Below are 23506 nucleotides of genomic sequence, written 5' to 3'. Positions count from 1 at the left end.
CTGTGCCCACTGAGTGCATATACTTGCTATTTCGATATTAAAAATATTGGTTGATAGAAAACTGCTGACAGCACAAAATCACGATTGCCATAAATTCACGAGACTTAATATTTAGAACTAATGTCTGCTAAACACAATGCAGTAATATTACAGCAGTGAGTACAAATAATATTGAGATATTTCAGTTCAAGATTAGAGCCTGACTCATCGCCCTCAATGTCATCCATCATCATAACGCTCATGAATATTGTTCAATTATAATCAGTATTTTATGCTTTGCTCAACAGTAAAATAAAAAATAAAAAAATCTTGTCCTGTACTTGACTGATTTGTTTGTTACCTGCTCGTTCATTGCGACATTTACGACTGATATTTATAGTGGTGTCACAGCAATGTGCTTTTCTCCTGGCAAAGATAGTTCTGTATTCATCATGCTGCGATGAACTTTGCTAGGCATCCTAATGTAATGCTGTAGTTGCTAAGAAGCACCATGTGTCCAGTAATGTACAATAATATTTTATTATTATTTTTAGACCTTGTCCTATTCCACTGGGCTTCCTAATGTTAATGAAAAATGGAGGACTTGATCCGCTGGGATAAAATAATGAGGACACAATCACATTAATCACCAACACAATATATGTCTATCAATAACCTCTCGTATAAATTGCACAATTAGTCGAAGGATGTCCCAAGACAATTATGCAAGCATGTAAGCAAGCGATACTTGGTAAAATACGAACATTTCAACAGCATGTCCCACGCCGCAGCTTCCGCAGCTTCCCACTCAGTTACCAAGAGGAAAGACAGTTCGCCCTTCAAAAGCCCATTTCCCCCCTTTTGTGTCGCCCTTTCACAAGGTTACGGCGGCATGTTGAAGACGCAGCAGTGGGGCTGACGTACTTTGATGCCCGGCCTGTTTCTCTGTGATAGTCCATCACGGGCTGCTGCCTGTGCGCCAGAACCTCTAATAACAGATTATCATGGAGCCGCTCCATATGTTTTGCTTTGGCTTTGAGTCGTTTTATTACAAACGAAATGCTTCATCATATTTCTGTGACTAATCCATAATAGCCTTAATGTAATAGGCTGCACGGCCGTGAAGAATGTGTGCTTAAGAATATGGCAGTTACTTTTAGACAAATACTCAATTTCATTGAAATGACTGCTTGGCAATTATATGACAAACAATCGAGTTCAATTTTAATATCATGCATTGTAAAGGGCCTCTATTATTTTCATTTGTATACATTTGACATTTTTAGAAACTGAATTCCAGTAGTTTTCATTATTTCTTTAAATGATGCCATGAACATGAACTATTTTTTCAGTCAAGCACTGCCCAACCAGCAAAAAAAAAAAAACAACCTGTGCTTCAACAGGAAGTCAGCCTTTTTTAACCATATGTTCTAACGCTACCCCATTTGTCTAAGCACAGTATTATGATTAATATTCTACTTGTGCAATATTAATCAAGTAGCGAAATCCAAGCATTGTTATTCATTTCGGGTGCGGCCGCTTTTTGCCACTTACTTGACATGCTCTACGTTTGAAAATGACATCAAAGTTGCTGAAGGCTCGAGTTAGCAAAAAGTTGATTCTTGTCCCAATTTAATTGCTCTTACCCACTTTAAAGAACCTCTGCCTGATTCCATTTGTTTCTTCAAAATGACAATTGTTGAAGTGTGGCCTAAATGAAATTGTGCCACCTGACTTTGAGATTTGGTTGAAATGCACATTGTTCAAGTATTCATTCACCCACAGCCCAAAGGGTTGTGGCCGCCTGAGCTGCCAGATATAAAAGTGCATTACTAAGCATGCATTAGACTGTTGGTAACCTCTTCCAAATGGGTCTGCAAACAAACAAAATAAATGGAAATGCTGTGATTTAGCCTCCCACGTGCACTTGTGGATGAGTCAGCAGAAAATGTCGACCATACTGTGTCTAAAGAAAGACGGTTGGTTAAATACAAACAGGAAACACAAGTGCAATTTCTGTATTAATTCTAGAAAAGAGGTAAATGCATGAATGCTAATTCACCCTCATTCTCATTCACCCAAAGGATTTGCTTTTATTATATTGATATTGTATTATATTAGTGTGAATGTCAGCACAAGATATCAAGATAAACTCAGTATATTTCCTTGTCTATGTTTGGTCCCACTGTAAACAAATTTCCATTTGTAATTACTTTGAAATTTGACATTGTTTAGACTGGGACTTAATTTAGTTTTTTTTTTAGAGTATAATGGACACTAGGTACATCTGTGGTGACCTTTAATAGAATACATTAAAGATATCCTGACCTACGTCAATGGGTTTCAGTCAAGCATCACGGACGTAACAGCAACCTGAAACCACAAGACTGATACAAATAAATATATTTTGAAAAGGCGCTTCAACTGTGTCAAAATATTTTGTAATGAAATGACTGTTGAGTAACTTGCCATCTGAGGGCAAGGAAGCTCATTAGAGCTAGCTCAAGTGATCTGAACCTAAAAGTCACCTTGGGAGGCAAAATTGATGAGGAGGAGGGTTTCATTCATTTGCAGAAGGCAACAAGTCTCAATCCAAATGCTTTCTTCTGCTTCTAGCAGCACCTTGCACACTCAATGTGCTGTCGGGCTGCACAATTGATCGCACTTGAGAGCCCTGTGCATGTACAACCCTCCTGTACGTAGCTCTGCACCACCATGTGTCCTCCCTTTCCGCTATTTGGAGCAATACTTCATCATGCTCCCACTCTTTTTTTTTTTTTGCACCAAAAACAAACTGGAGGTGTGCTGTATTCCCTTCCTGCTGCTACCGGGTAGGCCCACCCCTCCCCCCCCACATCCATACTGTATCTTATGTAGGTCATCATTGACAACATCTGCGATGTGAAAAAGGAGGCGTCTCGGCAGCATGTGCTTATTAACGACGCCCTTGCACAGAGCAGGAAAAGGAATAAGAGGAGGAAGAGGAGAGTGAGAAGGGGCGGGTGGGGGGTTGCTTACCTTCTGTTGTCGCCTCGCCATGTCCGTGGGCTGCTTGGCGTTGAACGGATAGGCAATGCATCGCATGACAAAAACATAGAGCTGCAGCTTCTTCTTGCGCTCCTCTTCCTCCCGCTGCAGCTTCTCCAGGTCATCCTTCTCCTCGCTGGCGGCCGACGGGCTCGGGCTGGTGGGCCGGGCACTGCTGCGGCCGCTGCTGGGCGCCAGTCCGCCAGAGCTCTCGCTGGTCCTGCTCGGGGAGATGCGGGATCCGGCCTGGGGGGCCATCACTTCCTTGCTCTCCTCCTCCACTATCCCGTCAGACTCCTCCTCGCTGGACGACGGATCCAACATCTTGCTCTTGAGGCGATGACCTTCCTGCTAAGGAGTCTGACCTTCCAAATTAGGTCCCCCCTCCCTCCTCACCTCGCACCCTGCAGTGTGAATGAAAGCCGGGGTCGGTGGAGAGGCCCGGGTTGCGCTCGGTGGCTTTGGAAAGTGAGCAGTGCGAGCGGTGCTGAGAGATGATTGCCGCTTCACACTGAGCATCCTCCGCCTGCGCCGAGCCCGCGTAGATGCTTACGTGTTTTCTCTCTTTTATTGGCCAGTCCCTGCTGCGGATGCGAGGGGGGGTAGGGGAGGGGAGGGGCCCGCACGAGGGGGAAGGAAGGCGGTGGGGAGAAAAGAAAGCAGGCGATGTGGCTCCACGCGTTGCACTCCGCGCATGCGCGGTGCGGAGCTGTCCCTGGTCCTGAACGGAGAGTGGAGAAGGATGCTCGTCTCGGCTTCCTGGAGGCAGCCGCGGTACACCTAAAATGGCTGCCATGCAGGAAATGCTTTGATGGAGGAGTCAGAGCAGTGCACTGCGTGTATGGTAGTAGGAAATTCTGGGGCTTATTCGGTGGGAAGCGGGATGACCAAAAAACAAAAGCTTGGATGGGGCAAGCCGTTTCAGCTCTTTGGCTGAATTCCCCCGGCGTAAAATAAGATCCTAATGTACACACAAGCTGCACATACCATCTGCAGGTTTCATTATGACGTGATGTGACACGATCAATGTAAAAAAGTTTTCGTGATGGTTTTAGTAGTCACTAAAATTGTGTTTTTCAACTTTTATTTTACCCCAACCTAAGACAAATCTCACAGGAGAGTACCAAAGAAAATATTCTGAAAAGTGTGAATATTTTAGAATATATTTAGAATATTTTAAGTCCAGCTAGTTTTCTTTGTTTTGTATTGAAATTGCTTTGTTTTGTTGTCAAATGCCTGTAAGTCTAATTCCAATTAATAATGTATTTGTGGAATTAATCTAAGCATACCGTCTCAGGGTTTGGTCATTATTCCGCTTGCTGTTGAGTGAAGTTTCAGTCACATTAGCTCGGGGCCCAGGTAACCAATCGCAGTTCTATTTTCTGAGTTTGGTTGTGTGACATTCACAAGCTGAGCCATGGTTAGCGAGGGTTTGGGAGAGCCCTAACTTGTTGTAACAAAGTTCCTAAATATTTTGTAGTAAAATGGATTAAACTACAATTCAAAGATTCGCTTTGTAACTCTTCTTTTGTTCAGTTTTACAAACAAAAAAATACTTTAAATACATTGAAAATAATCCCAGAATGTTTATAAAGGAAAACAATAAACAAAAACAAAATCCAAGGACTTTTTCGCTAGGGTTAGTTAAGTTTGTTATAAGAATGCAAAATTTTGTCTGTTACTCATTTTTAAGTGTACAGTATTTCAGTTTTAATGTTGCTTGTTTTTGTTATCATTTGTCAAAAGTATAGGTTCCATTTCCACCTCTATATGAAAATTCATGAATGGATATAAAGTTCATCAAAGTGTTCCAGTCAAATATTTTAAAACGTCAATATATTCTCTTGTAATGTACACAGATTCAAACCTAAGGGCTCGTGTGCTGATATCACATTGCAAATCCTGAAACTACTGTGAATCAGCTGAAGATGAGCCAACATGGGGTGATTTTATTTCAATCTAGCTAAAAGACTTGGCGAGACAGGAGTGCAGCAAATCCATCACACCTTCACTGTCTTGCTTCATGATGCGACCTGCAGCCTAGATGATATGAAAAAAGTGACAATGTGTCAGCCTGTGTGGGTTAAAATGACAGAAGTGCACAACCGGTTTCCCTATGGTGCAGAGCACATGAATGGGAATCATTACAGTAGAACCTTCAAAGTCAATGCCACAAAAGTGGTAGGATTTTTACTTCAAACAAAACTGTGTGAAGTATTTTTCTTTCGTTAAACAATGCTTGTAGTTCAACTATCATCTTGCTTGACAGGAACATTAGTAATTGGTGAAAAATGGACTTTCCCTCATCTTTTAGACACTGAGCATGTCTGCTGAATAGCTTGTAAACACACCACACTCTGCCTTTTCCTCACATTTAAATATTACATTGATTCATACAGAAGGTCTCTAGTGCGAGGCCAAATCGGACTGTTTGCCGCAGTTTCATTCACAGTTATTTTTCCCTGAAGTGTCTGTGTTGTGGACCAAACACAACAGAGACGCATAACACAGATCAAGGAGACAGTTTCTAGAGACATGCTAGCCCGTGAGCTAGCCACCAGCTAAGTTATGTTGTATGGACACATGCACGGCAAGCTAGTGGCTAACTAGCGGCTGGTCCATTAGCCAGCCGCTAGCTCCCACCAGAGCTAAGCACGCAAATGTAACCTGTTGTAGTCACGTCCGACAAAACTGAAATATAAAGAGTTTGATGCTATATCTTAGCAACATAGCACTGACACTACAAACATATTAAAACATATATTGAAATAAATTGTGAAAATGACTTAAAAAGGCTTTACAGGTTTTATTTTGGTGACAGCTTGAGCCTTGGGCAAATTAATTCTTTTTACATGTGTTTTTGGACACACAAATCCACAAGTTATTTGCAGTATCTACACTTCAAACCAGGAAATGGTAATGTACCTAAATTAGTTTGCCTCACAGAATTAAATGGAAAAGACAAAAAAAAAAAAACAAGGATGGTGTCATCAACCGTTGGACTTGTTGCTTTCTTCTGATATACCAAACTCATTACGGACACAAAACTAAGGGACGAACCAAACTGACTCTGAACAACTCTACACCATATACATCCAAAACAATCCATTCAACTATTCTTACCTGCGGTTAGGATTTAGTAAATAATCTGCTGATATAAAGTTCAGTAACTGACAATACGAAAATTGACTTCCTTTTCTCAAATGGCGATAACATTCACATTGATGATAATGATCTTCGGCTCTTGTGTGCGTCCCCTCCCCCCAGGTCCAGGGGGGCAACCACACACACACACACACACACACACACACACACACACACACACACACACACACACACACACACACACAGACACGAGTGAAGCGCAAACTCAGCATACAATGAAGACCAACATACATTGAAGACCAGCACACTTCTCCTGTGAGACTCAAGTGAAGGTGACAGCTGGACTGGCTGACTGCTGCTCCAACATGTTCTTTGCCCACCTGACCAGTGGATTCCCTGGAGGTAACTGCACTTTCAAGAGACACTTCCGCCGCTCTTAATTTACTTGCCCGTCTGTGCTTTCTACTAGCTCTCCTGCTTGATTTTCTGTCTCTCTTCATGGTCGTCAGCTTCATAAGTTGTCTTTTTCCAGCAGGGTGAGACTAATCCCCTTTGGTCTTTTGCGACTGCACACTATTCAAGCCCCAAAGGGAGATCCGGCATTCTCCAAGCCTTTTAAACATGAATAATTAACTGATGTTCTCCGTCCAGCGCCTATACTTCAACTGAAGTGTATGTACGCATTAAATGTTGATGTTCTATATGGTAGGGCAACACACAATTTTGCCTTAGATAAACATTTAGACCACAATCACACTCAAATTCCCTTTCAACTTGGATCCATTCACGAGCTATTTTGATTGTATCCAAATCATGAGTGACGCTTGCTTCGAGCACTGCGTTCGTTTTTAAAGCGAGAAAGCACTATTTTTTTTTTTTTTTTTATAAATATGAGATTTTTTTTAAATTAATCCAGAGATGTGGTTCAATCTAGATACAGCACATCTGCTGAGTCAATATTAATGTATAAAGAAAAAAAAAACACTGTGGCAGCAAAGATTAAGATGGATCGTAAATTGGCTGCTTCCTCGGTTTTGCACTAATATTAATGGGCCGAGACCATATCAAAGATTTGAACTTTCCTTCACCCCTACACTATAAATCAATTATTAATAACCGTCGCAGAGACTTGCCTGGCTTTAGCATTCCCTTGAATTCCTCCATGACTGTCTCTCTGAGTGATTTTATCCGAAAAAAGATAAATGAAAAACTATAGGGAGTTAATTAAAGCAACAAGCGATTGGATTGGCGGATTATGTCAAGCATGCGGTGGGATTTTGTGTGTTGATGTGCTGGCGTCCTTGGAGCATTGACACAGGCGGTACAGGCGGTTGACACTGCGACGGGGCTGAAATATTACACAATAACTGCATATTTAATATATTCATGGATTGCCTCAGCCATTGTGATTTTTTAGGGGAATGTCTGTTACTGAGCACTTTTTGAAATGATTGAGAATGTAGGGAAGCCATGTAATGTTTTGTCTTTTGACTTAAGAGAGTATTTGCGTATGCATTATTGTTGATTCACAGCGTCTGTTTAAAGTTTTGTTGGAGAGGGGGAATAAGGTCCTGCATGGTCTAAACAAGTGGCCCTCAACCATTTTTCACTGATTTACCCCTTAACCAGCGCAAATAATTTGTGTGTATGTGGTGCTCTGAAGGGAAAAGTTTATACGGTTTTGCAATAAAATAAAACCAAAAAAAAATCCATCCCAACGTGTTTTTTTGTTTCACTGGTTATTTATCCCCCTTTCAATGCGAGCATTTCCTGCTCACATTGAAAAAAAATATGAGTAAATCTCACAATTTTACAGTGCCAGTACTGACAAAGGTCTTTGATATGAATGGAAGGAAAGATGGCTTTCAGATTTTATTGGTAAACATGTTTTTCTTCTGAGCACTACTGGTATACTGTTAAAATCTCACATACCCCCTGATTTGCCTTCATGTGTCCCCAGGGGCACTCACACCCCCACTCATAGATGCTTAAAGGGACACTGTATAAGATTGACCTTTGTTCACACAAAAGGAATACATTAAATGATTATAAATGTCAAAAACTTGCAAATAAATGTGTTCTTAACGACCAACAGTGTGTTTTAAATGTAACTATAGGTCTAGTTATCATCAAATTATATTATATGGGGTGTGGCACTTCTCCGGAGGCTGCCATGTTTGTTATAGCTAAAGATAATGGTAAATGCAGCACCTCCTGCTGTCTGTAATGAAAAACTATCAAATCTTACACAGTGTCCCTTTAATAACCGATATATTCTGGCTGTTGTGTGGGTGCAAGGCTAACTGCCCTTAATGTCGATTTTGATAACTGTCCTGCACTATGTTCACAAAGATATATCCAGCAGAATGACAATTTGGTGGCAGAAAATTGGTCTAAAGTTACATTTGGACTTGGACAATTAGAAGATAAATAAAGTCCGATTACAAGCTGAGTTGCTCTCTGCTGACACACTCGCAGTGACAATTGCCTGGTCAAGCACAGGTTGCCGTGTCCTTTTCAGCGCAGAGATGCTTTCATGTGAGGTATGAGTGCATCACGTTTTTAAGGGAATAACTTTGACAAATGGTTCACAGCCACAATGACGCAAACCACCCATTTTTGAATACACTGACTGGTCAACGTTGCTTGCAAATGTATTACTCGGTTTAACATGCTTGAGTGCAGATTTACATCATGTGTTACGAGGGATTTGCGAAAAATATCTCACAAATCTAAACTAATAACTGCGCGTACTTACATTTGCACACTCAAATACTAATGTAAGGCACTAAACACACTAACCATAAAATCAACATCTAGAAAACACACAAATTACCACACTTGCATCCACAGTTTCATTAAAAAAATTCATTAAAAAAGCTTTCCCTCAATTAAAGACACACACACACACATACACTAGCGTAAAACCAATACACACATCCATCCTAATAAGAACATGAAGGTACTTCCATACACCTACCCAAACATACTTTAATAGTCACTCATGGCTGCAAACAAATTAATCCATTAATTTGAACATTAGATAACACATACAGTAAATGATCATACTGGCTATTTGCACAGAATGAAATGATGTGTTCCCAAACGCATAACAAAGAAAAAGACTGTAAACATAGCACAAAACACAAATCATAAACTAGAGGAGAAATACACAAATACAGGGTACAAACACAAAAACATACATGCACCGACACACACCCACACACACACTTAGAGAGCCTCTTAGCTTCTCAGAAGGTGCTCTTTGAAATATTTAAATGCTGAGTTCTTTTTTAATGTGAGATTGATGGAATAAGGTCAGTGTCGGTGTTGCAGCTCCTTGCACTTCTCAGACAGCAACATGACGCCACACACTTGCAAAACTAACACACGTGTGCGTGCGTGTGTGTAAGTATGCAGCGGCTCAGCAAGGCTGAAGCTGCAGTGCCTTCAACAGCAGTAATTGGCTTGTTGGTGCAAGGAGGAGCCCATTTTCCAGACAAATCCTTTTACATAACACGGTCCTACACATTTTACTCCCAAAATAGAATAGGTGTTTCTAAATTTTGCACCAATCTCAGTTTAAAAGGAGACATTTTACTACCCGTTTTTCACTTTCCACTATATTTTTCTAACTTTGACCTCACACCTTGCATTTTACAGTAATAAACAAGAGCTGAACTCTATCAGTTCCCCCACATGATTTAATAGCACACAGCTTTTTGGATTAAGTTTAAGATGAAGTTTTAAAATGTAGAGGAGGCATATGCCTGCAGGAGAAAGGGTGGGGTGTGTCAAAAAAATACAATAAAATAACTCGATTTATGTGCGTCTCCTTGCTATCATTTTTCAGGCTGGAGCAGAAAGATGATGCCAGAAAAAAAATCATTAATAATGCAACGAGATGAAGCCTTGCCAGTCTACCATGGTGGAAAAATAAAAAATCTTGAGACGCCAACATCGGGACACTCATATTGATAATATGCATAATATGCATGTTTCTTTTTGAGGGCACCATTGTCACGTGCATTCTAGAGTAGAAAAGAGGTTCATTGCTTTGGATCTGTGTTCATCTATATGATATGGTGCTGCCCTCTTTTGGGTCTACCTTATCATGGAGGCTGATGAAGATTTTTTTTTTTTGGCATGACTTTTTATCAGACACTACAGGCAGGCAAAGTTATCAAAACTGTGGCCCAAATATATTAAAACAATAGTACGTGCTTAAAAGGGGAAGTCAGCTAAAATATGTTCTTTAATCTTATTGTCTTTTTTCCTATCGTCATTTTTCTTGTTTTTACTACTGTCCAGTATGTGTACGTTATCTATATATTTGTTTATTTATGTGTCTGTTTATTCATGTATTTATACGTTTGTTTGTTTTTACGCGGCAGTTTGATTTTAGTCTCAATTTGCTGCAATGCCAATTTAATAAAGCCAGATCTTTCGGAATGTGTAATACTTGTAATTGTAACTCGGACTGGTTTCTTTAACCCCAAATAGCTTTCAAATTACCTTCACAGGGCAGAGGAGCAGGCGGACATGATGGAATTTTTTTTTTTTCTTCGTTTTAATTCAGGGGTGTCCAAAGTCGGTCCTCGAGGGCCGCCGTCCTGCATGTTTTCCAGGTTTCTTTTCCTGACACACCTGATTCAAATGATCAGCTCATCAGCAAGCTCAGCAGAAGCCCGATAACGATCCCGATCATTTGAATCAGGTGTGTCAGGAAAGGAAACCTGGAAAACATGCAGGACAGCGGCCCTCGGGGACCGACTTTGGACACCCCTGCTTTAAGTGGTTGTCAAAGTCTAGCAGAACTAGTGTTTTGAGATCCGCACACATCAATACATTTAATAAACTATAGCTGTGAGTAATGGTGTTTTATTTACATTTTATATGTTTTTGTTGTGTCAGAATACATCTAGCTTCTGACTGAATGGAAATTGCAGATTATATGCTGTTTTTGTACGGTATTGATGGTGGTGGTTGTAAATCGGGTGAGTTTAATATCCACAGGTACCACATGCATACTTGTCAGTCACTGTTCTGGAACCTCTTTTTTTTGTTTACCTGTATCTTTTTCTGTACTACATTTTTCATGGCATCAATGAAAGTATCAACACACTTTTCAGCGTATTTAACTATATATTGCATTTTAGGAAAAGCATTTATAAGAAGGCCATCTTCAATTATTTTCAATAATCCCCCAAAATGGAATACATTTTGCTCAAATAAGACTCTATTTAGTCCCAAACCGAGTGAAATTCAAAAGTAAAATTGACAATCGAAAGATAAATATACAGAGATTGAATTCTGTCCAATGTTCCTAAATTGTAGTATATAATGTACTCTAGATTTTTTTTTTTGTACGAATGAAAAAAAGCATGTTCTGCTAACATGTAATGCATATTTAGAGCCAGAAGAGGTCAGCAAATTATTTCTTTTTTATTCTACCACTGTTCTGTGCAATGAATCCTTTCATCTTTTCAACCACAAAACAGCACTCAACTCAATTTCCATCATGAGGGAGGCTATCTAAATTATCAATCCACTCAACAAAACTGGCGCTTGCTGGTTTGAGCCCCCTCAGCACACATTTTTGCCCCAAATAATTTCCACATCTTTGCCCTAAAACCCGCAATTGAGATATGATAAAAATGATCATTTGTAAAGAAACTTCATTAGGTTGCACTAAATGTAATGCATATGGCAAACTGGAATATTTACTTGTTGTATCCTTAAATTTAAAAGTTTTCTTTAAAAAAATATAAAGAAAAAATAGATATTGAGAAAAAAAAACATTGAGGCCTCTAAAATGGGGGGGTATTCTTCATAAATCTTATAGCACTGCTTGTTGAAAGGTCCTGCCCAGTTCAATATGCATGCAAAATATGCATTGCTTTATATTGAAATGTGAAATACAGTACTGTATATCTGACTCCTCCTTTGGGAAGTTAGTGTACCTCATGTGAGCCCTCCCCTCTGCCGGATTCTCTCCTCTTATTGTCCACATCTCTGCCTGATGACAAACCCTGCAGACTCAAGTGGACTTTGACCATCTCTTGGATTTTTAAATGTGTATGGTTATATTTGCCCCGGTAAGTATCTTCCTCTTTGATTTTAAATTTTGAAATGATTTGATTTCATTTCACTTTCACAGTGTATTACTAATATTTCACGCACCTAAAATAGAAGTATCAGTACGAATCTTTCTCTAAATATTAGTTTGTAGAGAGCAGTTAAGTAAATGTGGAGTTCAGAGTACGTATTGTAGTCAGCGCTTTCAATCTTGTAGAGGCGAACATTATTCTGAAGGTGCAGCTGTAGAACGTTTGATGCGAAAATGAATCAACCCGTACTGCTGCGGCCACCCTCTAGTGCACAGTGAGCAGCACTTCCCATCTTTAAATTATTCAGCTTTTGTTTTCAAACCAATTAGAAATTGTAATAATCAGTCCTGTGATTTATTGATGCGAATGCATTATGCAATAAGCCACACACACTCAGACATGTCCCTTGATAGTCCTTGCACTCATGCCAGTGAATGCTTTTGTCCTCATATGACTGCTATCATATTCTCTTCCTCAGATTTTTGCCATTTGCGCGTTTGCAACATGCGGCGGCTACTATGGGCACCTCCGGGTTAAAGTGGACTGCGCAGACAGTAGACAGAGTAACAAGAGCATCAACATTGAATTTGGCTATCCCTTCAGGTACACCATGAGTGCTGACAAAACCAGTGAACAATATTCACATGAACCAAGTTGTGTACATCTGTCGCCTGTACCTTTTATTAGTAAAACAGTCCTATGTTGAGTCAAGCACCGGTTCTCAAATGGTTACACCTACGGGTATACTTGAGCCTTGAACCGTGTTTCTATAGGTTCAGTTTTAGGCTTTTTAAATGCCGTGACAAGAACAGTACATTTTTCTTTTCAAATTGAGAGTAAATTAATTGGGGGATGAGGCAGCACGGTGGCTGACGGAAGTCATGGGATCATATCCAGCGCTGGGATGCCTGCGTGGAGCTTGCATGTTCTTCCCGTACCTTTGTGGGCTTTCTCCAGAATTCCACTCACAATCCAGAAACATGCATAGTAGTGGACATAGTGGACACTCTAAATTGCCCTTGGGTGTGTTTGTGAGTGCTTCTTGTATGGAGTTTGCATGTTCTCCCTGAGCCTCTCTCCGGGCACTCCTGCTTCCACCCACACTCCAAAAACAGGTATCTTGAGCATACTAAATTGTCCTTTGGTGTGAGTGGGTGTGTAAATGGTCCTTTGTGTCTGTGTGCCTTGCAATTGGCTGGCAACCAGTTCAGGGTGTCCCCTGCCTAGTGCCCGAAGGCAGCTGGGATAGGCACCAGCAAGCCTGTGACCTTTGTGAGGATAAGTGGCTCTAAATGATGGATGGATGGATAGATGGATAAATGAAAGGTGTAGAAACTTATTACTATATTGTGTTATACTGACTCCTTTGCTTAATGTTGTATGGCTTTGTTATGTTAGACTTTATGGGCATTGCCAGTGACACAATTTTCCCTTCAGACGAGCCAGAAATAAAATAGATTATGTTACACTGATGTTTTCCTCATCCAAAAATGTTTTAGGCTTGTTAGGGGATACATGGCTGCAAAAATATTCCACAGTACATCATCAAAAAAAGAAGAAAAAGCACCTCTTTCCCTCACCAATATGTCATCGTTATCAAATTGGAATAGGTTCTACTTCCTTGCCAACATTTTTAAATAGTATTACCGACACAGATAGCATTTGTTTTTTTTTTCAACGGTCAATAAATTTGAAATATGTACGTCAATATTCTTAACTAAGTGCATCATTGTCTTTCTCATGATCACCCCTTTAAATAGGTTGCTCAGCTATTTCTGTTTCGGAACAACTTGTTGCCCAGTAAAGAACTGTGGATGGGAAACTGTTACATTATTAATAAGTTGAAGAAGTACCGGATATCTGCTACAAATAGGTATACTGTACCGTAAATGACACAATTTGTTCATTTGGTGTTTCAAACTTTGAGTTTTTTCAGTTAGTACTTTTCCCTGAGACACTCCTCACGTGCGTGGCAGAGAAAGCCATGATCTCTGTATCCTGTCACTAAATGAAGCGGTCTGTGAGCAAACAGCCCCAAGGCATTGTGGGTGCACGCCGCTAGACAAGATCAATAGTGGAAACATTCTGGCGCGTCAAAAGGGACCACTTAAGGTTAGAATCTTGACTGATCTGGCTCCGAGTGCATTTTGGTCTAATGATGCAATGAAATATCTCAGACAAAGGGCCTTTTAAATTGGACTGGCTTCCTGCCGTCAAATCACAAATGAGACCATCTCATTGAGACAAAAAGTGGATTACCTTGTCAAGCGGGCCCACACAAATATTTTTAGACTTTGATTACTGACCATTCTGAAGGAAACTTTGAAGACTATTTGAATAGTTTCTAACGTATTGTGGAATCCGCCCATGCACAATGTGTTAGACAGATTCAACTAAAATCACACCACGCTCAGTTTCAAAGCGAGATTTCGAGCATTCATTTGTGCAAGGAAATGTGCATTATAAGTGAAAGCTGGCCTTTTTTGTCCGTCAGCGACAGCGAATGTTCCTCTGTCAATCACTGTCACTTTGAGCGGAGCGTCTCATTAACAGTTCAGCTTGCGGCAGCACCAAACCAACAGCCTTACAATTGATTTAGTGACTTCCTAGCATTCCAGAGCTTAGAGTTTAATTAAAGGTAAACCATCCCTCCGCGTTCTATCAGGCGAGTCCTTATAGTGTAGGTCACGGGTGAGCTTGAGCATGCATACATATTCACATCATAGACGGCCTTAAATAACGTACAACAATAACGTCCTCAATGATAAAGCTGGAGTGTAAAATCCAGTGAAGGAGAACATGTTATTGTCGCCAGTACTTCTTGATTGTGACGAGACAAAGATCAAATTCACTCATCTAGGATACACAAACAGTAATGGCGTATTTTTTGTATTACTAACTAACATATTTTCCCAGAGCAAAATCTGAGTGCAGATTATCTTTTCTTCTGCAGATTGCTACAAGTACATTTCAAGGCTCCACTATGTGAAAATAAGAGGGAGGAAATTCTCTTCCTGGATGGCGACTTTTCCTCCGCTGCTCAGTTTTTTGTCAGTGTGGGCGTAATCACGTTCATCTACTCCCTGCTGGCAACTGTGGTCTACGTATTTTACCAGAACAAATACTTAAAGAACAACAGAGGACCACTCGTGGTCAGTGACTGCTCAGCCTCCCATGTGGCAAGACTAGGAGTTGTTGTATTGATCTATGCGTTTTGTTCCTGTGCAGGACTTTGTGGTGACAGTAATGTTCTCCCTCATATGGCTCGTCAGTAGTTGTTGCTGGGCCAAAGCTCTCTCCGAAATCAAGATGGCTACGAAGCCTACCAAGGTGCTGCTGCTCATCCCTGCTTGCTTGGCTCAGGAGAACAAATGCACAGCTGCCCAGGAACCTCATTGGTCTCGTCTCAACACGTCTGTGGTGGGTATAAATAAATCTTTTCCAGCATTTTTTTTCCATTTGTCTGTGAAATGCATCTTTTTGTATAGAACACATATGAGGAACTAAAAATAAAGTAATAAATTCTGCAAATACATTGTGAATCGCTTCGGGGCGACTGAAGGATTTAACCTTGAAGCAGTAGCATGACAAAGCTAGATGCTAATGCTAACGTGAGTGTTCCACATTCTGATACTGAACCAATCGGCAAGCGATTAGGCACAAGCGTGGCAAATGGTCACTTCGGCTTGTAAATTGTTGTTCCAATTTGAGCATTAGTTATAAAAGATTCGTGTATTTTAATGTTTGTTGTTGTCAGGTGTGAGTAAGCCTGAGAAGAAGTTAGTTGTTATCAGGCATGAGCGTAAGTTGCACAGGACAGCAGCTTGACACGATGCGTTTGATGACTGTTTTTTTTTCTAATTCTTTTCTTAATAAAACAAGCAATTGGACAGAACCATGACTTAGTAAATACTTCAACACATGCAGGGGAATTGGAGTGTTATAGACAGCATTACAGTATTCTAGACAGCAGACAAATTGCTTCGGTCCCTTTTATTTTTTTTAATGCTCGGTGAAATCATCTCACGGGCTGGATCCAGCCCACGAGCCATATGTTTGACGCCCCTGCTGCGGTCATACATGTTTATTTATTCTTAGCTACAATATCATACGTTATTTTTTTCTTTCTACAGGTTTTTGGTTTTGTCAATGTCATCCTTTGGGCTGGAAACATTTGGTTTGTTTTTAAAGAGACGGGCTGGTACAAGATGGGGCAGAGGTATCCCACCAGGAGCTCTTCCGGAAAACGAGAAATGCGTCAGCGGCTCTACAGTGAGAGCAGCTTTGACCTTCAGGAGGAAAGTTTGAATTCCCAGCCGTCCAAACACAACAACTTCACGCAGCCAAAAGGGGATTTCGGGATGCAGGTGTACCGGCAAGGCAGCTTCAACCAATCACAATTGAGCCACGGCCTCCCCCAAACCTCTCTTGGCCAGCCAGTCATTAATGACAGTAAAGGAGGGGCCCCATGATTGTTTTCTCTAAAAAAATATGTTGCTTTATTTTTATTTGATTGGATACATGTGGCAAATGTATTACAGTAAAACTGTGTTTCATACATCTAAATCTTTTGATGTCATCTTTACTGACCGCATAGTTTATTACTAACAACATACTAAAAATCAAAAAGAGGTTTAAAAAAGTGGAACATGTTTGTGGTGGTAATTTGGATCAGCTACTGTACATATTTCTGTTGTTGTCGACTAATTTTATGAATGGTCCGTTATATAAGTTTGGTATCAAAAGGTGTTATTTATTCATTGCTATAGATGTACTATCGATGTATGACAAACCATATTGAAGAATAAATAACTGAGCAAACAGGGTAATGTTCCCGCACATTATTTCTCTTACCCACACAAAATGATCAACTAAAGATTATACAATATACTGTTTTGCACTGCATTTAAATTTTGTCTCCATATAAGATATATAGTATTGGGATGTGATTCTTCACCTTGTCACAGGTAGTTTATTGCCGCTTTAGTATTTTGCATAGAGGGAAAAAAAAGTCTTAAACATAAGTCATAAAAATATTTCTATTGTTTATCCTGGATAAAAATATGATAGCAAGACTTTTGCAGTTGCTCTCATTTTTTTATGCACTGAAACTAAAGATCCTAAAACATAAATAAACAAAATGCCTGTTTCTCTCAAATACAGTATTCTTCACACCTATGAAGTTGATATTTCGGCAAAGATGAAGTGTTTAAAAAAACAAATCAGACATATTTGTGAAAAAAGTCAGATTGTTTTTGCAATAATATTAGTGAGTTGCACACACCTTCCTTTACTGTTAACAGCCACAGCTATGACTGCCGAGAATTTACAAAGTCTTTGTGTCCATGAAAAATGAAAAGAAATAATAATATCAGCAGTGATTCAAAGACACCAGGCGGAAAGCAAAAGAGAGAATGCTAAATGAATAAAGCTTCTTGTGGAGAACATTAAAGTGTGCGCCATGCTGCGTCCTTGGATTATCTCCATTGCAAAGGCCAGCGGGATAATCCCTCCTGGTGGCTGTTTCATCCCATTTTAGACAATTAACATAATACCTAGTTATACCTAAAACTCCCACTAATTACTTGTCAGTTATCTTTGCTTGGCCAAAGCCATGGCAAACAAGCGATTATATTTCAATTAAAATGATGTGCCCACGGTACTTCCAGAACATCCGAAAAGTAAACTAGCATCATCCTACCAAACCTAATGAGTGTTGCATGAAGCCAATATTTCTAAATTGTCTTTTGGTGTGATTGGGTGCGTGAATGGTTGTTTGTCCCTGTGTGTCCCGTGATTGGCTGGCAACCAATTCAGGGTGTCCCCTGCCTACTGTCTGTAGACAGCTGGGATAGGCACCAGCAAGCCAGAGACCTTAGTGAGGATAAGTGAATTTATAGAAAATGGTTGGAGCAATGGATGGACAATGAAATGAAGAAGCAATTGTGTATATGTCTGCATCTCAGAAGGGACCCATAATAAATAAGGAAAATAAGTCAGATCCACCTGCTCTAAATTGTCCATAGGTCTAACTAGTGTGAGTATAAATAGTTAGTTGTCTACAAGTGTTCTGTGATTGGCTTGAGACCAGTCCAGGATCCATCCAGCCTCTTGTCAAAAGTCAACTGAGACTGGTTCCATTTTCTGACACCCTGTTGGACGATGTTTGATTTTGCTTTTTATGATTCTTTGTGAGAGATTGAACATTTGTTTTAACCTATGAAAAGCATTTGTCCCTTTCAATAATTTCTCGGTCACACAGATTCAAAAACCCCAGTGGTGAGATTGCACTCGTTCCAAGGAAAAGAATACATCATATTGATGATGAAATGTACTCATCGCAGTAAGTTGAGGATGGTGATGGATTCTCAATAAACTGCAGTTTAAATTGAATAGATCCTAAAATGCATCCCATTGGTACAGCTAATTAGTGAAGTCCATCCAAGGCTGCTTCTCATGGCGTATATGAGCATGGAATTACATGTACTTTTATTACCAAGGCCTCAGTTTGCAGCGATCTTCTATCTGCTCCAAGTAATTAAATGGCGGGTAGAAGTGAGGCTCCTCTCTGCGGGTGCTGCCCCTCACACAGATGCTAATGGCACGCAGGTGTCTGGGGCCGCCTCTCTGCACTAGTAAATTACAGTGCATGTGCTCTCAGCTTGACAATTAGGATCCGTATGTGTGAAGGAAATAAAGGGTTGCATCATGGGATAGATGTCACGCTGCGTTTTGTGTAGTACAATGAATCCCAGTTGAGCTAATGTGTTACAGCCTTTTGTGTCACATTTGCTATGGCTGCGACACTGTGATACTGTACTTTATTCAAGATGTACAGAAATTCATCTATAAACAACCCGGTGTTAACCTCTAAAGTGCGAATGATGTCACACTCGATGCTCATGTATTAAGTACATCTACAATGAAGCAAGAGCTCGAGCTCAGCATCAATGCGTGCTTACGGAGCCAATGCAAATACATACATTTTAAAAATCTTATTGGATGAATTTACAATTTACACGTTCCAAATATCTGTTCAAAGCCTCATAAAAAAATTGGAAAATGTTTTATATATATATAAAATATATATATATATATATATATATAAACATTTTCCAATTTTTTTTTATGGGGCTTTGAACAGATATTTGGAACGCACAAAATATATTGCTGGGAATGACTGTTGTGTGCATTTGATTGGTTTGGTGTTTGAAGCCATACAGGGTTAATTGTTCAACATACCCATACATTGGTGGGTACATTGAGGTGAGTATATTTAGTCAAAAATGTGTTTTTATTTTTAAAAGGTTTTGTCATGTTTATTGATGATTAAATTATTGTTAAAAATAAATGTCAAAAATGCTAAAAATAATCGATTTAATCCAGTAGTGGGCATTCTTTTGGGCCCGGGTGCCACATTCCCTTTTAAAATTTGACAGCCAGGCCTGGTCGGCAAAGAGATACAATAGGCATTAAAAAATAAATAGCTTAATCAACCATTTGTTAACTGTACATGTAATACAAACAGAGCAAAGGCAATAAAATGTTAACATACTTTTTAATGAGAACAGTGTTGTTGATCACTTTTTTTAGCCAGCGCATTGAAGTCCGGTGGTAATTCTTTGTGGCAATTTTCAGAATAGAGCTCCCACACACGTTCTCACACTTTAACTTAACTTAACCATACATAACATAACATAAGAATGGTACAATAACTCTGTTTGATCAGCTTCAGTTTCGACGACGCAAGCCTCGTTTCATCAAAAGGCATCACCTATATATTTACGTGTGCGTGTACGTGTGTGTATGTGTATGTGTATGTGTATGTGTATGTGTATGTGTATGTGTGTATGTGTGTGTTTGCGTGGGTGTTTGCGTGTGTGAATAAATGGTCCAAGTGGGCCTCTAGATGGCAGTATAGCATTAAACCTAACAGATCAGAATGCAAAACTTCAACAGCACAGCACAACCACACAATCATCATTTAAAGCTTCATCATCATAGTAAATAGTAAATACATTAAAAAAAATACAAAATAATTAAGAAATACATTCTTGAATGCACACTTCTGATCTGTCATCCCTTATCTGTTCTGTCATTTATGTGCTTTATATTCATAAAATGCAATATTTTAGCTTTACTAAACTCTCAATCATTTACCCCCAAACAGCAATGAAAAGAAAACAACGCGGTCATTTCTGTTGTGCGCTTCATTTGAAGACATTGATACAGTCCAAGAAAAGAAATTGTTTTCGCATCCATTCCTGAAAGGATTTATGGCTGCTTTGGAGGATTCCCAACAGACTGCTTGAAGGGACTTTCAGCCGTTGACACACTCACTGGATTATCACACTACTCGTCAACCATTGGGTGTTAAGGAGTGTGTCTGTGATTAAAGTGTTTTATCACCTCAGCATCTGTCGGGGCGGAGCTGTCACGAGAACTGTTTGATGATGCGGAACAGATAGTTGATTTCAGATGTTAGGGGTGTACGTTTATCAATAGGGCCAAAACATGGTCGTGCCTGTTTGCAAAAGTGGCTCAATATTAGGGAGTTGCAGTGATGTCACAGCCATAATGCTGTTCTTTAGTCACTTCCTGCTGACCATTGTCTTTGTTATATTATGTTAATTAAATTAAGTAAGTGGTCTAAGTGTGTGCTTTGCACTTGCCCTCGAGCTGTGTGAAGTTACATTCAAATTTACAACTAAGTTATTTTTGTGCTATTATTAAGAACAAAAAGGGAAAAAAAACGTGTACAAATCAGGAGTCAAAGGAGTACACAAATCTTTTCATGCATGCATTTATTTACTTCAGCCTATGTTTTTTTTCTTCTTTTTTGTGAAATACATAAAAACAATCACACTGGTTTCCCCAGTGAAACATCACATAATTACATGAAAATAACCTCATGTGATTGCACATGGGCCAAGTGTTGTCACGCTGCAACAGGTTCGAACTTGATTGTCGGTCTCTGTATAGTGAGTCACAGTTCATTCACACTCGCACGCGGATGCACACAAAGACAGACAACACCATGCACAACTTTTGCAGCGTTATGGTATCTCTCTTATATACATATCGACAGGTGAGTTGGTTTTTGTTCGTGTGTTTTGTCCATTCATTTTCCGTAATTCCATTTGGCAAAAGTCCAAGATGTTTTTGTCATGGGATCGTTTAAAAATCTGGATGCAATCAATAATGAAAACGTCCATGGATTTTGAGGTGTCATCATATTTAAGACACTGACGACACTTCTGTCTTGCTGGTGGACACTGATGTCTCATCCTCCACCATACCGCCCATTCCAATAGTGCTCAGCATGCAGTTACGGAACTAGAAAAAAAAAAAAAAAGAATGAAGGGAACCATTTCAGGAATGAAGTTGCAGTATTTACAACAACCAATGGAGATTTAACGACAATATGCTGCACCAACCTGTTTGTTCATTAGCACATAGATGACTGGGTTATAGAGGGCGGAGCTCTTTGCAAAGAAGGCAGGGATAGCAGCAGTCAGAGCGGAGAAGTAAGCCCCCTTGTTCATGAAGATCCAGCCGGCGAATGTGGCATATGGGGTCCAAGCGACCAGGAAGCCAATGACCATCAAGACGCACATACGTGTCACTTCCTTCTCAGCTTTCTGGGTGGAGGCAGAGTCCTGCTGCTGGGCTGCAGCCTTGAAGCCAAGCATAAGATGTCGTTAAAGACCCACATTTTCCAGTGACAGACGGATGATTAAAAGTGTCGCGCAACTTACAGCTTTGACTGTTAGCACGAGGCTGCCGTAAGTGAAGAAAATAAGGAAGACGGGAATGAAGAAGTGGACAACAAACATGTAGATGACGTAGGATTCATTGTTAAAGCCTGGAGCCAGGGTGTAGTAGTCGGGTCCGCAGGAGCACTGCATCCCCTCGGGGAGGTATCTGCGTGAGGGTGAACATATTGTATTAGGCATCTCGTTTTGTACTGCCAGAAGGTTAGAATTTTGAGCCAATCAGTGCGGAAATGAATGCTCTCATTTTGTGTCCACTTTACAAAAAAAAAATGCACACAGACTATTTCAAGGACTGTCTCATTTGAAGCTCTCTTCGGTCATGGACATTGAGGTCCATCCACAGTTAGTGTTTTTTATTCACCGCTAATGCAAGTCAAAAATGCATTTTAACTTGGACAGATAGGCTAGTTAAAACGTTTGGACGCAATGGAAAAGCTCTACCTGGACCAGCCGAACAGTGGGGGCGCCGCACACGCCATAGCCATGATCCAGGTGAAAATAACTCCAGCTGCAGCGTGGGTACCAGTGAACTTGAAGCTTCCCATAGGTTTGCACACGACAATGTATCTCTCCACGGCCAAGACCACCAGAGACCAGAGAGCAACTTCACCTGCAGGAATTTTTGTTTAGCGATTGATCTTTTTCCGCCACTTCAAGACTCCCAAGCTGATCTTACCTCCAAGCGTGGCCATGAATCCCTCAATTGCACAGAAAGTCGGTCCCATAATGAAGTAGCCGTTGAGAGCAGATGTGATTGTGATGGTGAACCCGAAGGCACACATGATGAGACCAGCCACAGCCAAGTTGACCAGGATGTAATTGAGAGGTTGCCGAAGCTTCTTGTTCTGAGCCGTGACCAACAATGTCAGCCCGTTGATTGGAGTTCCAGTGCAGATCAGGAAGAACATGTAGAAAGCCAGAAGCTTGTAGATCATGGGGTCCACCATGTAATATTGCGGGTATTCGAAGGGACTTCTAACAATCCCTGTCCTGTTGGACATGGGGATGTAGAAGTTTTTGCCCTCTGTGCCATTAGGCTCAAATTGTCCTTCCCAACCCATCGTCAAGTTGGTTTGCGGGAGCTTCGATCCGTACAAACTCGGATAGGGTGTCGTCTAAGGTGGTGCTGAAAGCCGAGCCCACTCCAGCGGCTTATGCCTTCCTGGGTGTTGTTTTATACCTCCTTGTGGTGATCCTCAAATTGGCCAAATTAGATTACAGGAGGATTGACAGTCAGTGTACAGCTCAAGTCTGACCAATTAGTGACTTTGCCAAAGCGTCAAGGCAGTGTGGGTCACATCTTTAACTCTCTACTATCTGTCACACACATTTAATTCATTAATTAGTTAATAAGGACAATGTTTCAATTGCGTTGAGGCATGCGTCGACAATACATTAAGGGTTTTCACGTGAACTTTATTTTCAACTTCCAACATTTTTCATGTAACTTTTATATAAATAATTGAGCATTTCCTCTCAGAGCTCTCACTGAGCCATCACTTTCATCTC

At 40.3% G+C, this 23506-nt stretch overlaps 3 protein-coding genes across 17 annotated transcripts in view; 1 reads left to right on the top strand and 2 right to left on the bottom strand.

The window, feature by feature from the left end:
• The window catches only part of cadpsb (Ca2+-dependent activator protein for secretion b), a 73973-nt gene extending 70436 nt beyond the window's left edge, over positions 1-3537 (bottom strand). For 5 of the 15 annotated variants that reach the window (XM_088424422.1, XM_088424423.1, XM_088424425.1 and 2 more), the window contains exon 1: positions 2998-3535. In XM_088424422.1, the coding sequence (XP_088280548.1) occupies positions 2998-3330 (333 nt within the window). In that variant the 5' untranslated portion in view covers positions 3331-3535. Of the gene's footprint in view, positions 1-2997 lie in introns of all 15 variants that reach the window. The other 10 variants (XM_088424424.1, XM_088424428.1, XM_088424430.1 and 7 more) reach the window with 3 other exon arrangements.
• An 8572-nt stretch (positions 3538-12109) lies between these two features.
• On the top strand, positions 12110-17050 carry synprb (synaptoporin b). The gene is made up of 5 exons (XM_088423479.1): positions 12110-12209; positions 12700-12824; positions 15175-15373; positions 15450-15641; positions 16355-17050. The coding sequence occupies exons 1-5, from the start codon at positions 12186-12188 to the stop codon at positions 16691-16693; spliced, it is 879 nt and encodes a 292-aa protein (XP_088279605.1). The 5' UTR covers positions 12110-12185; the 3' UTR covers positions 16694-17050.
• Positions 17051-21008: 3958 nt separating this feature from the next.
• LOC148419262 (green-sensitive opsin-like) lies at positions 21009-23161 on the bottom strand. Its single transcript, XM_088423282.1, has 5 exons — positions 22674-23161; positions 22439-22607; positions 21980-22145; positions 21659-21898; positions 21009-21557 (listed from the first exon to the last, which is right to left on the bottom strand). The coding sequence occupies exons 1-5, from the start codon at positions 23056-23058 to the stop codon at positions 21459-21461; spliced, it is 1059 nt and encodes a 352-aa protein (XP_088279408.1). The 5' UTR covers positions 23059-23161; the 3' UTR covers positions 21009-21458.
• Between the last annotated feature and the right edge of the window lie 345 nt (positions 23162-23506).

Source organism: Hippichthys cyanospilos, chromosome 9 (genome assembly GCF_059441005.1).
Source record: "Hippichthys cyanospilos isolate Australia breed blue-spotted pipefish chromosome 9, RoL_Hcya_1.0, whole genome shotgun sequence".
In the NCBI taxonomy this organism is placed as follows: Eukaryota; Metazoa; Chordata; class Actinopteri; order Syngnathiformes; family Syngnathidae; genus Hippichthys; species Hippichthys cyanospilos.
The sequence above is the reverse complement of the archived record's forward strand: the minus strand, read 5'-3'. Positions and strand labels throughout refer to the sequence as shown.

Bases quoted from the DNA above. Each gene is read 5' to 3' on its own strand.
- synprb (XM_088423479.1), top strand. From the start codon at position 12,186: ATGTGTATGGTTATATTTGCCCCG. The intron at 12,210-12,699 runs GTAAGTATCTTC...TCTCTTCCTCAG, and splicing joins GTATGGTTATATTTGCCCCG to ATTTTTGCCATTTGCGCGTT. The intron at 12,825-15,174 runs GTACACCATGAG...TTTCTTCTGCAG, and splicing joins GAATTTGGCTATCCCTTCAG to ATTGCTACAAGTACATTTCA.
- LOC148419262 (XM_088423282.1), bottom strand. From the start codon at position 23,058: ATGGGTTGGGAAGGACAATTTGAGCCTAATGGCACAGAGGGCAAAAAC. The intron at 21,899-21,979 runs GTAAGTTGCGCG...CTTGGCTTCAAG, and splicing joins TCGTGCTAACAGTCAAAGCT to GCTGCAGCCCAGCAGCAGGA. The intron at 21,558-21,658 runs GTTGGTGCAGCA...TTTTTTTTCTAG, and splicing joins ATGTGCTAATGAACAAACAG to TTCCGTAACTGCATGCTGAG.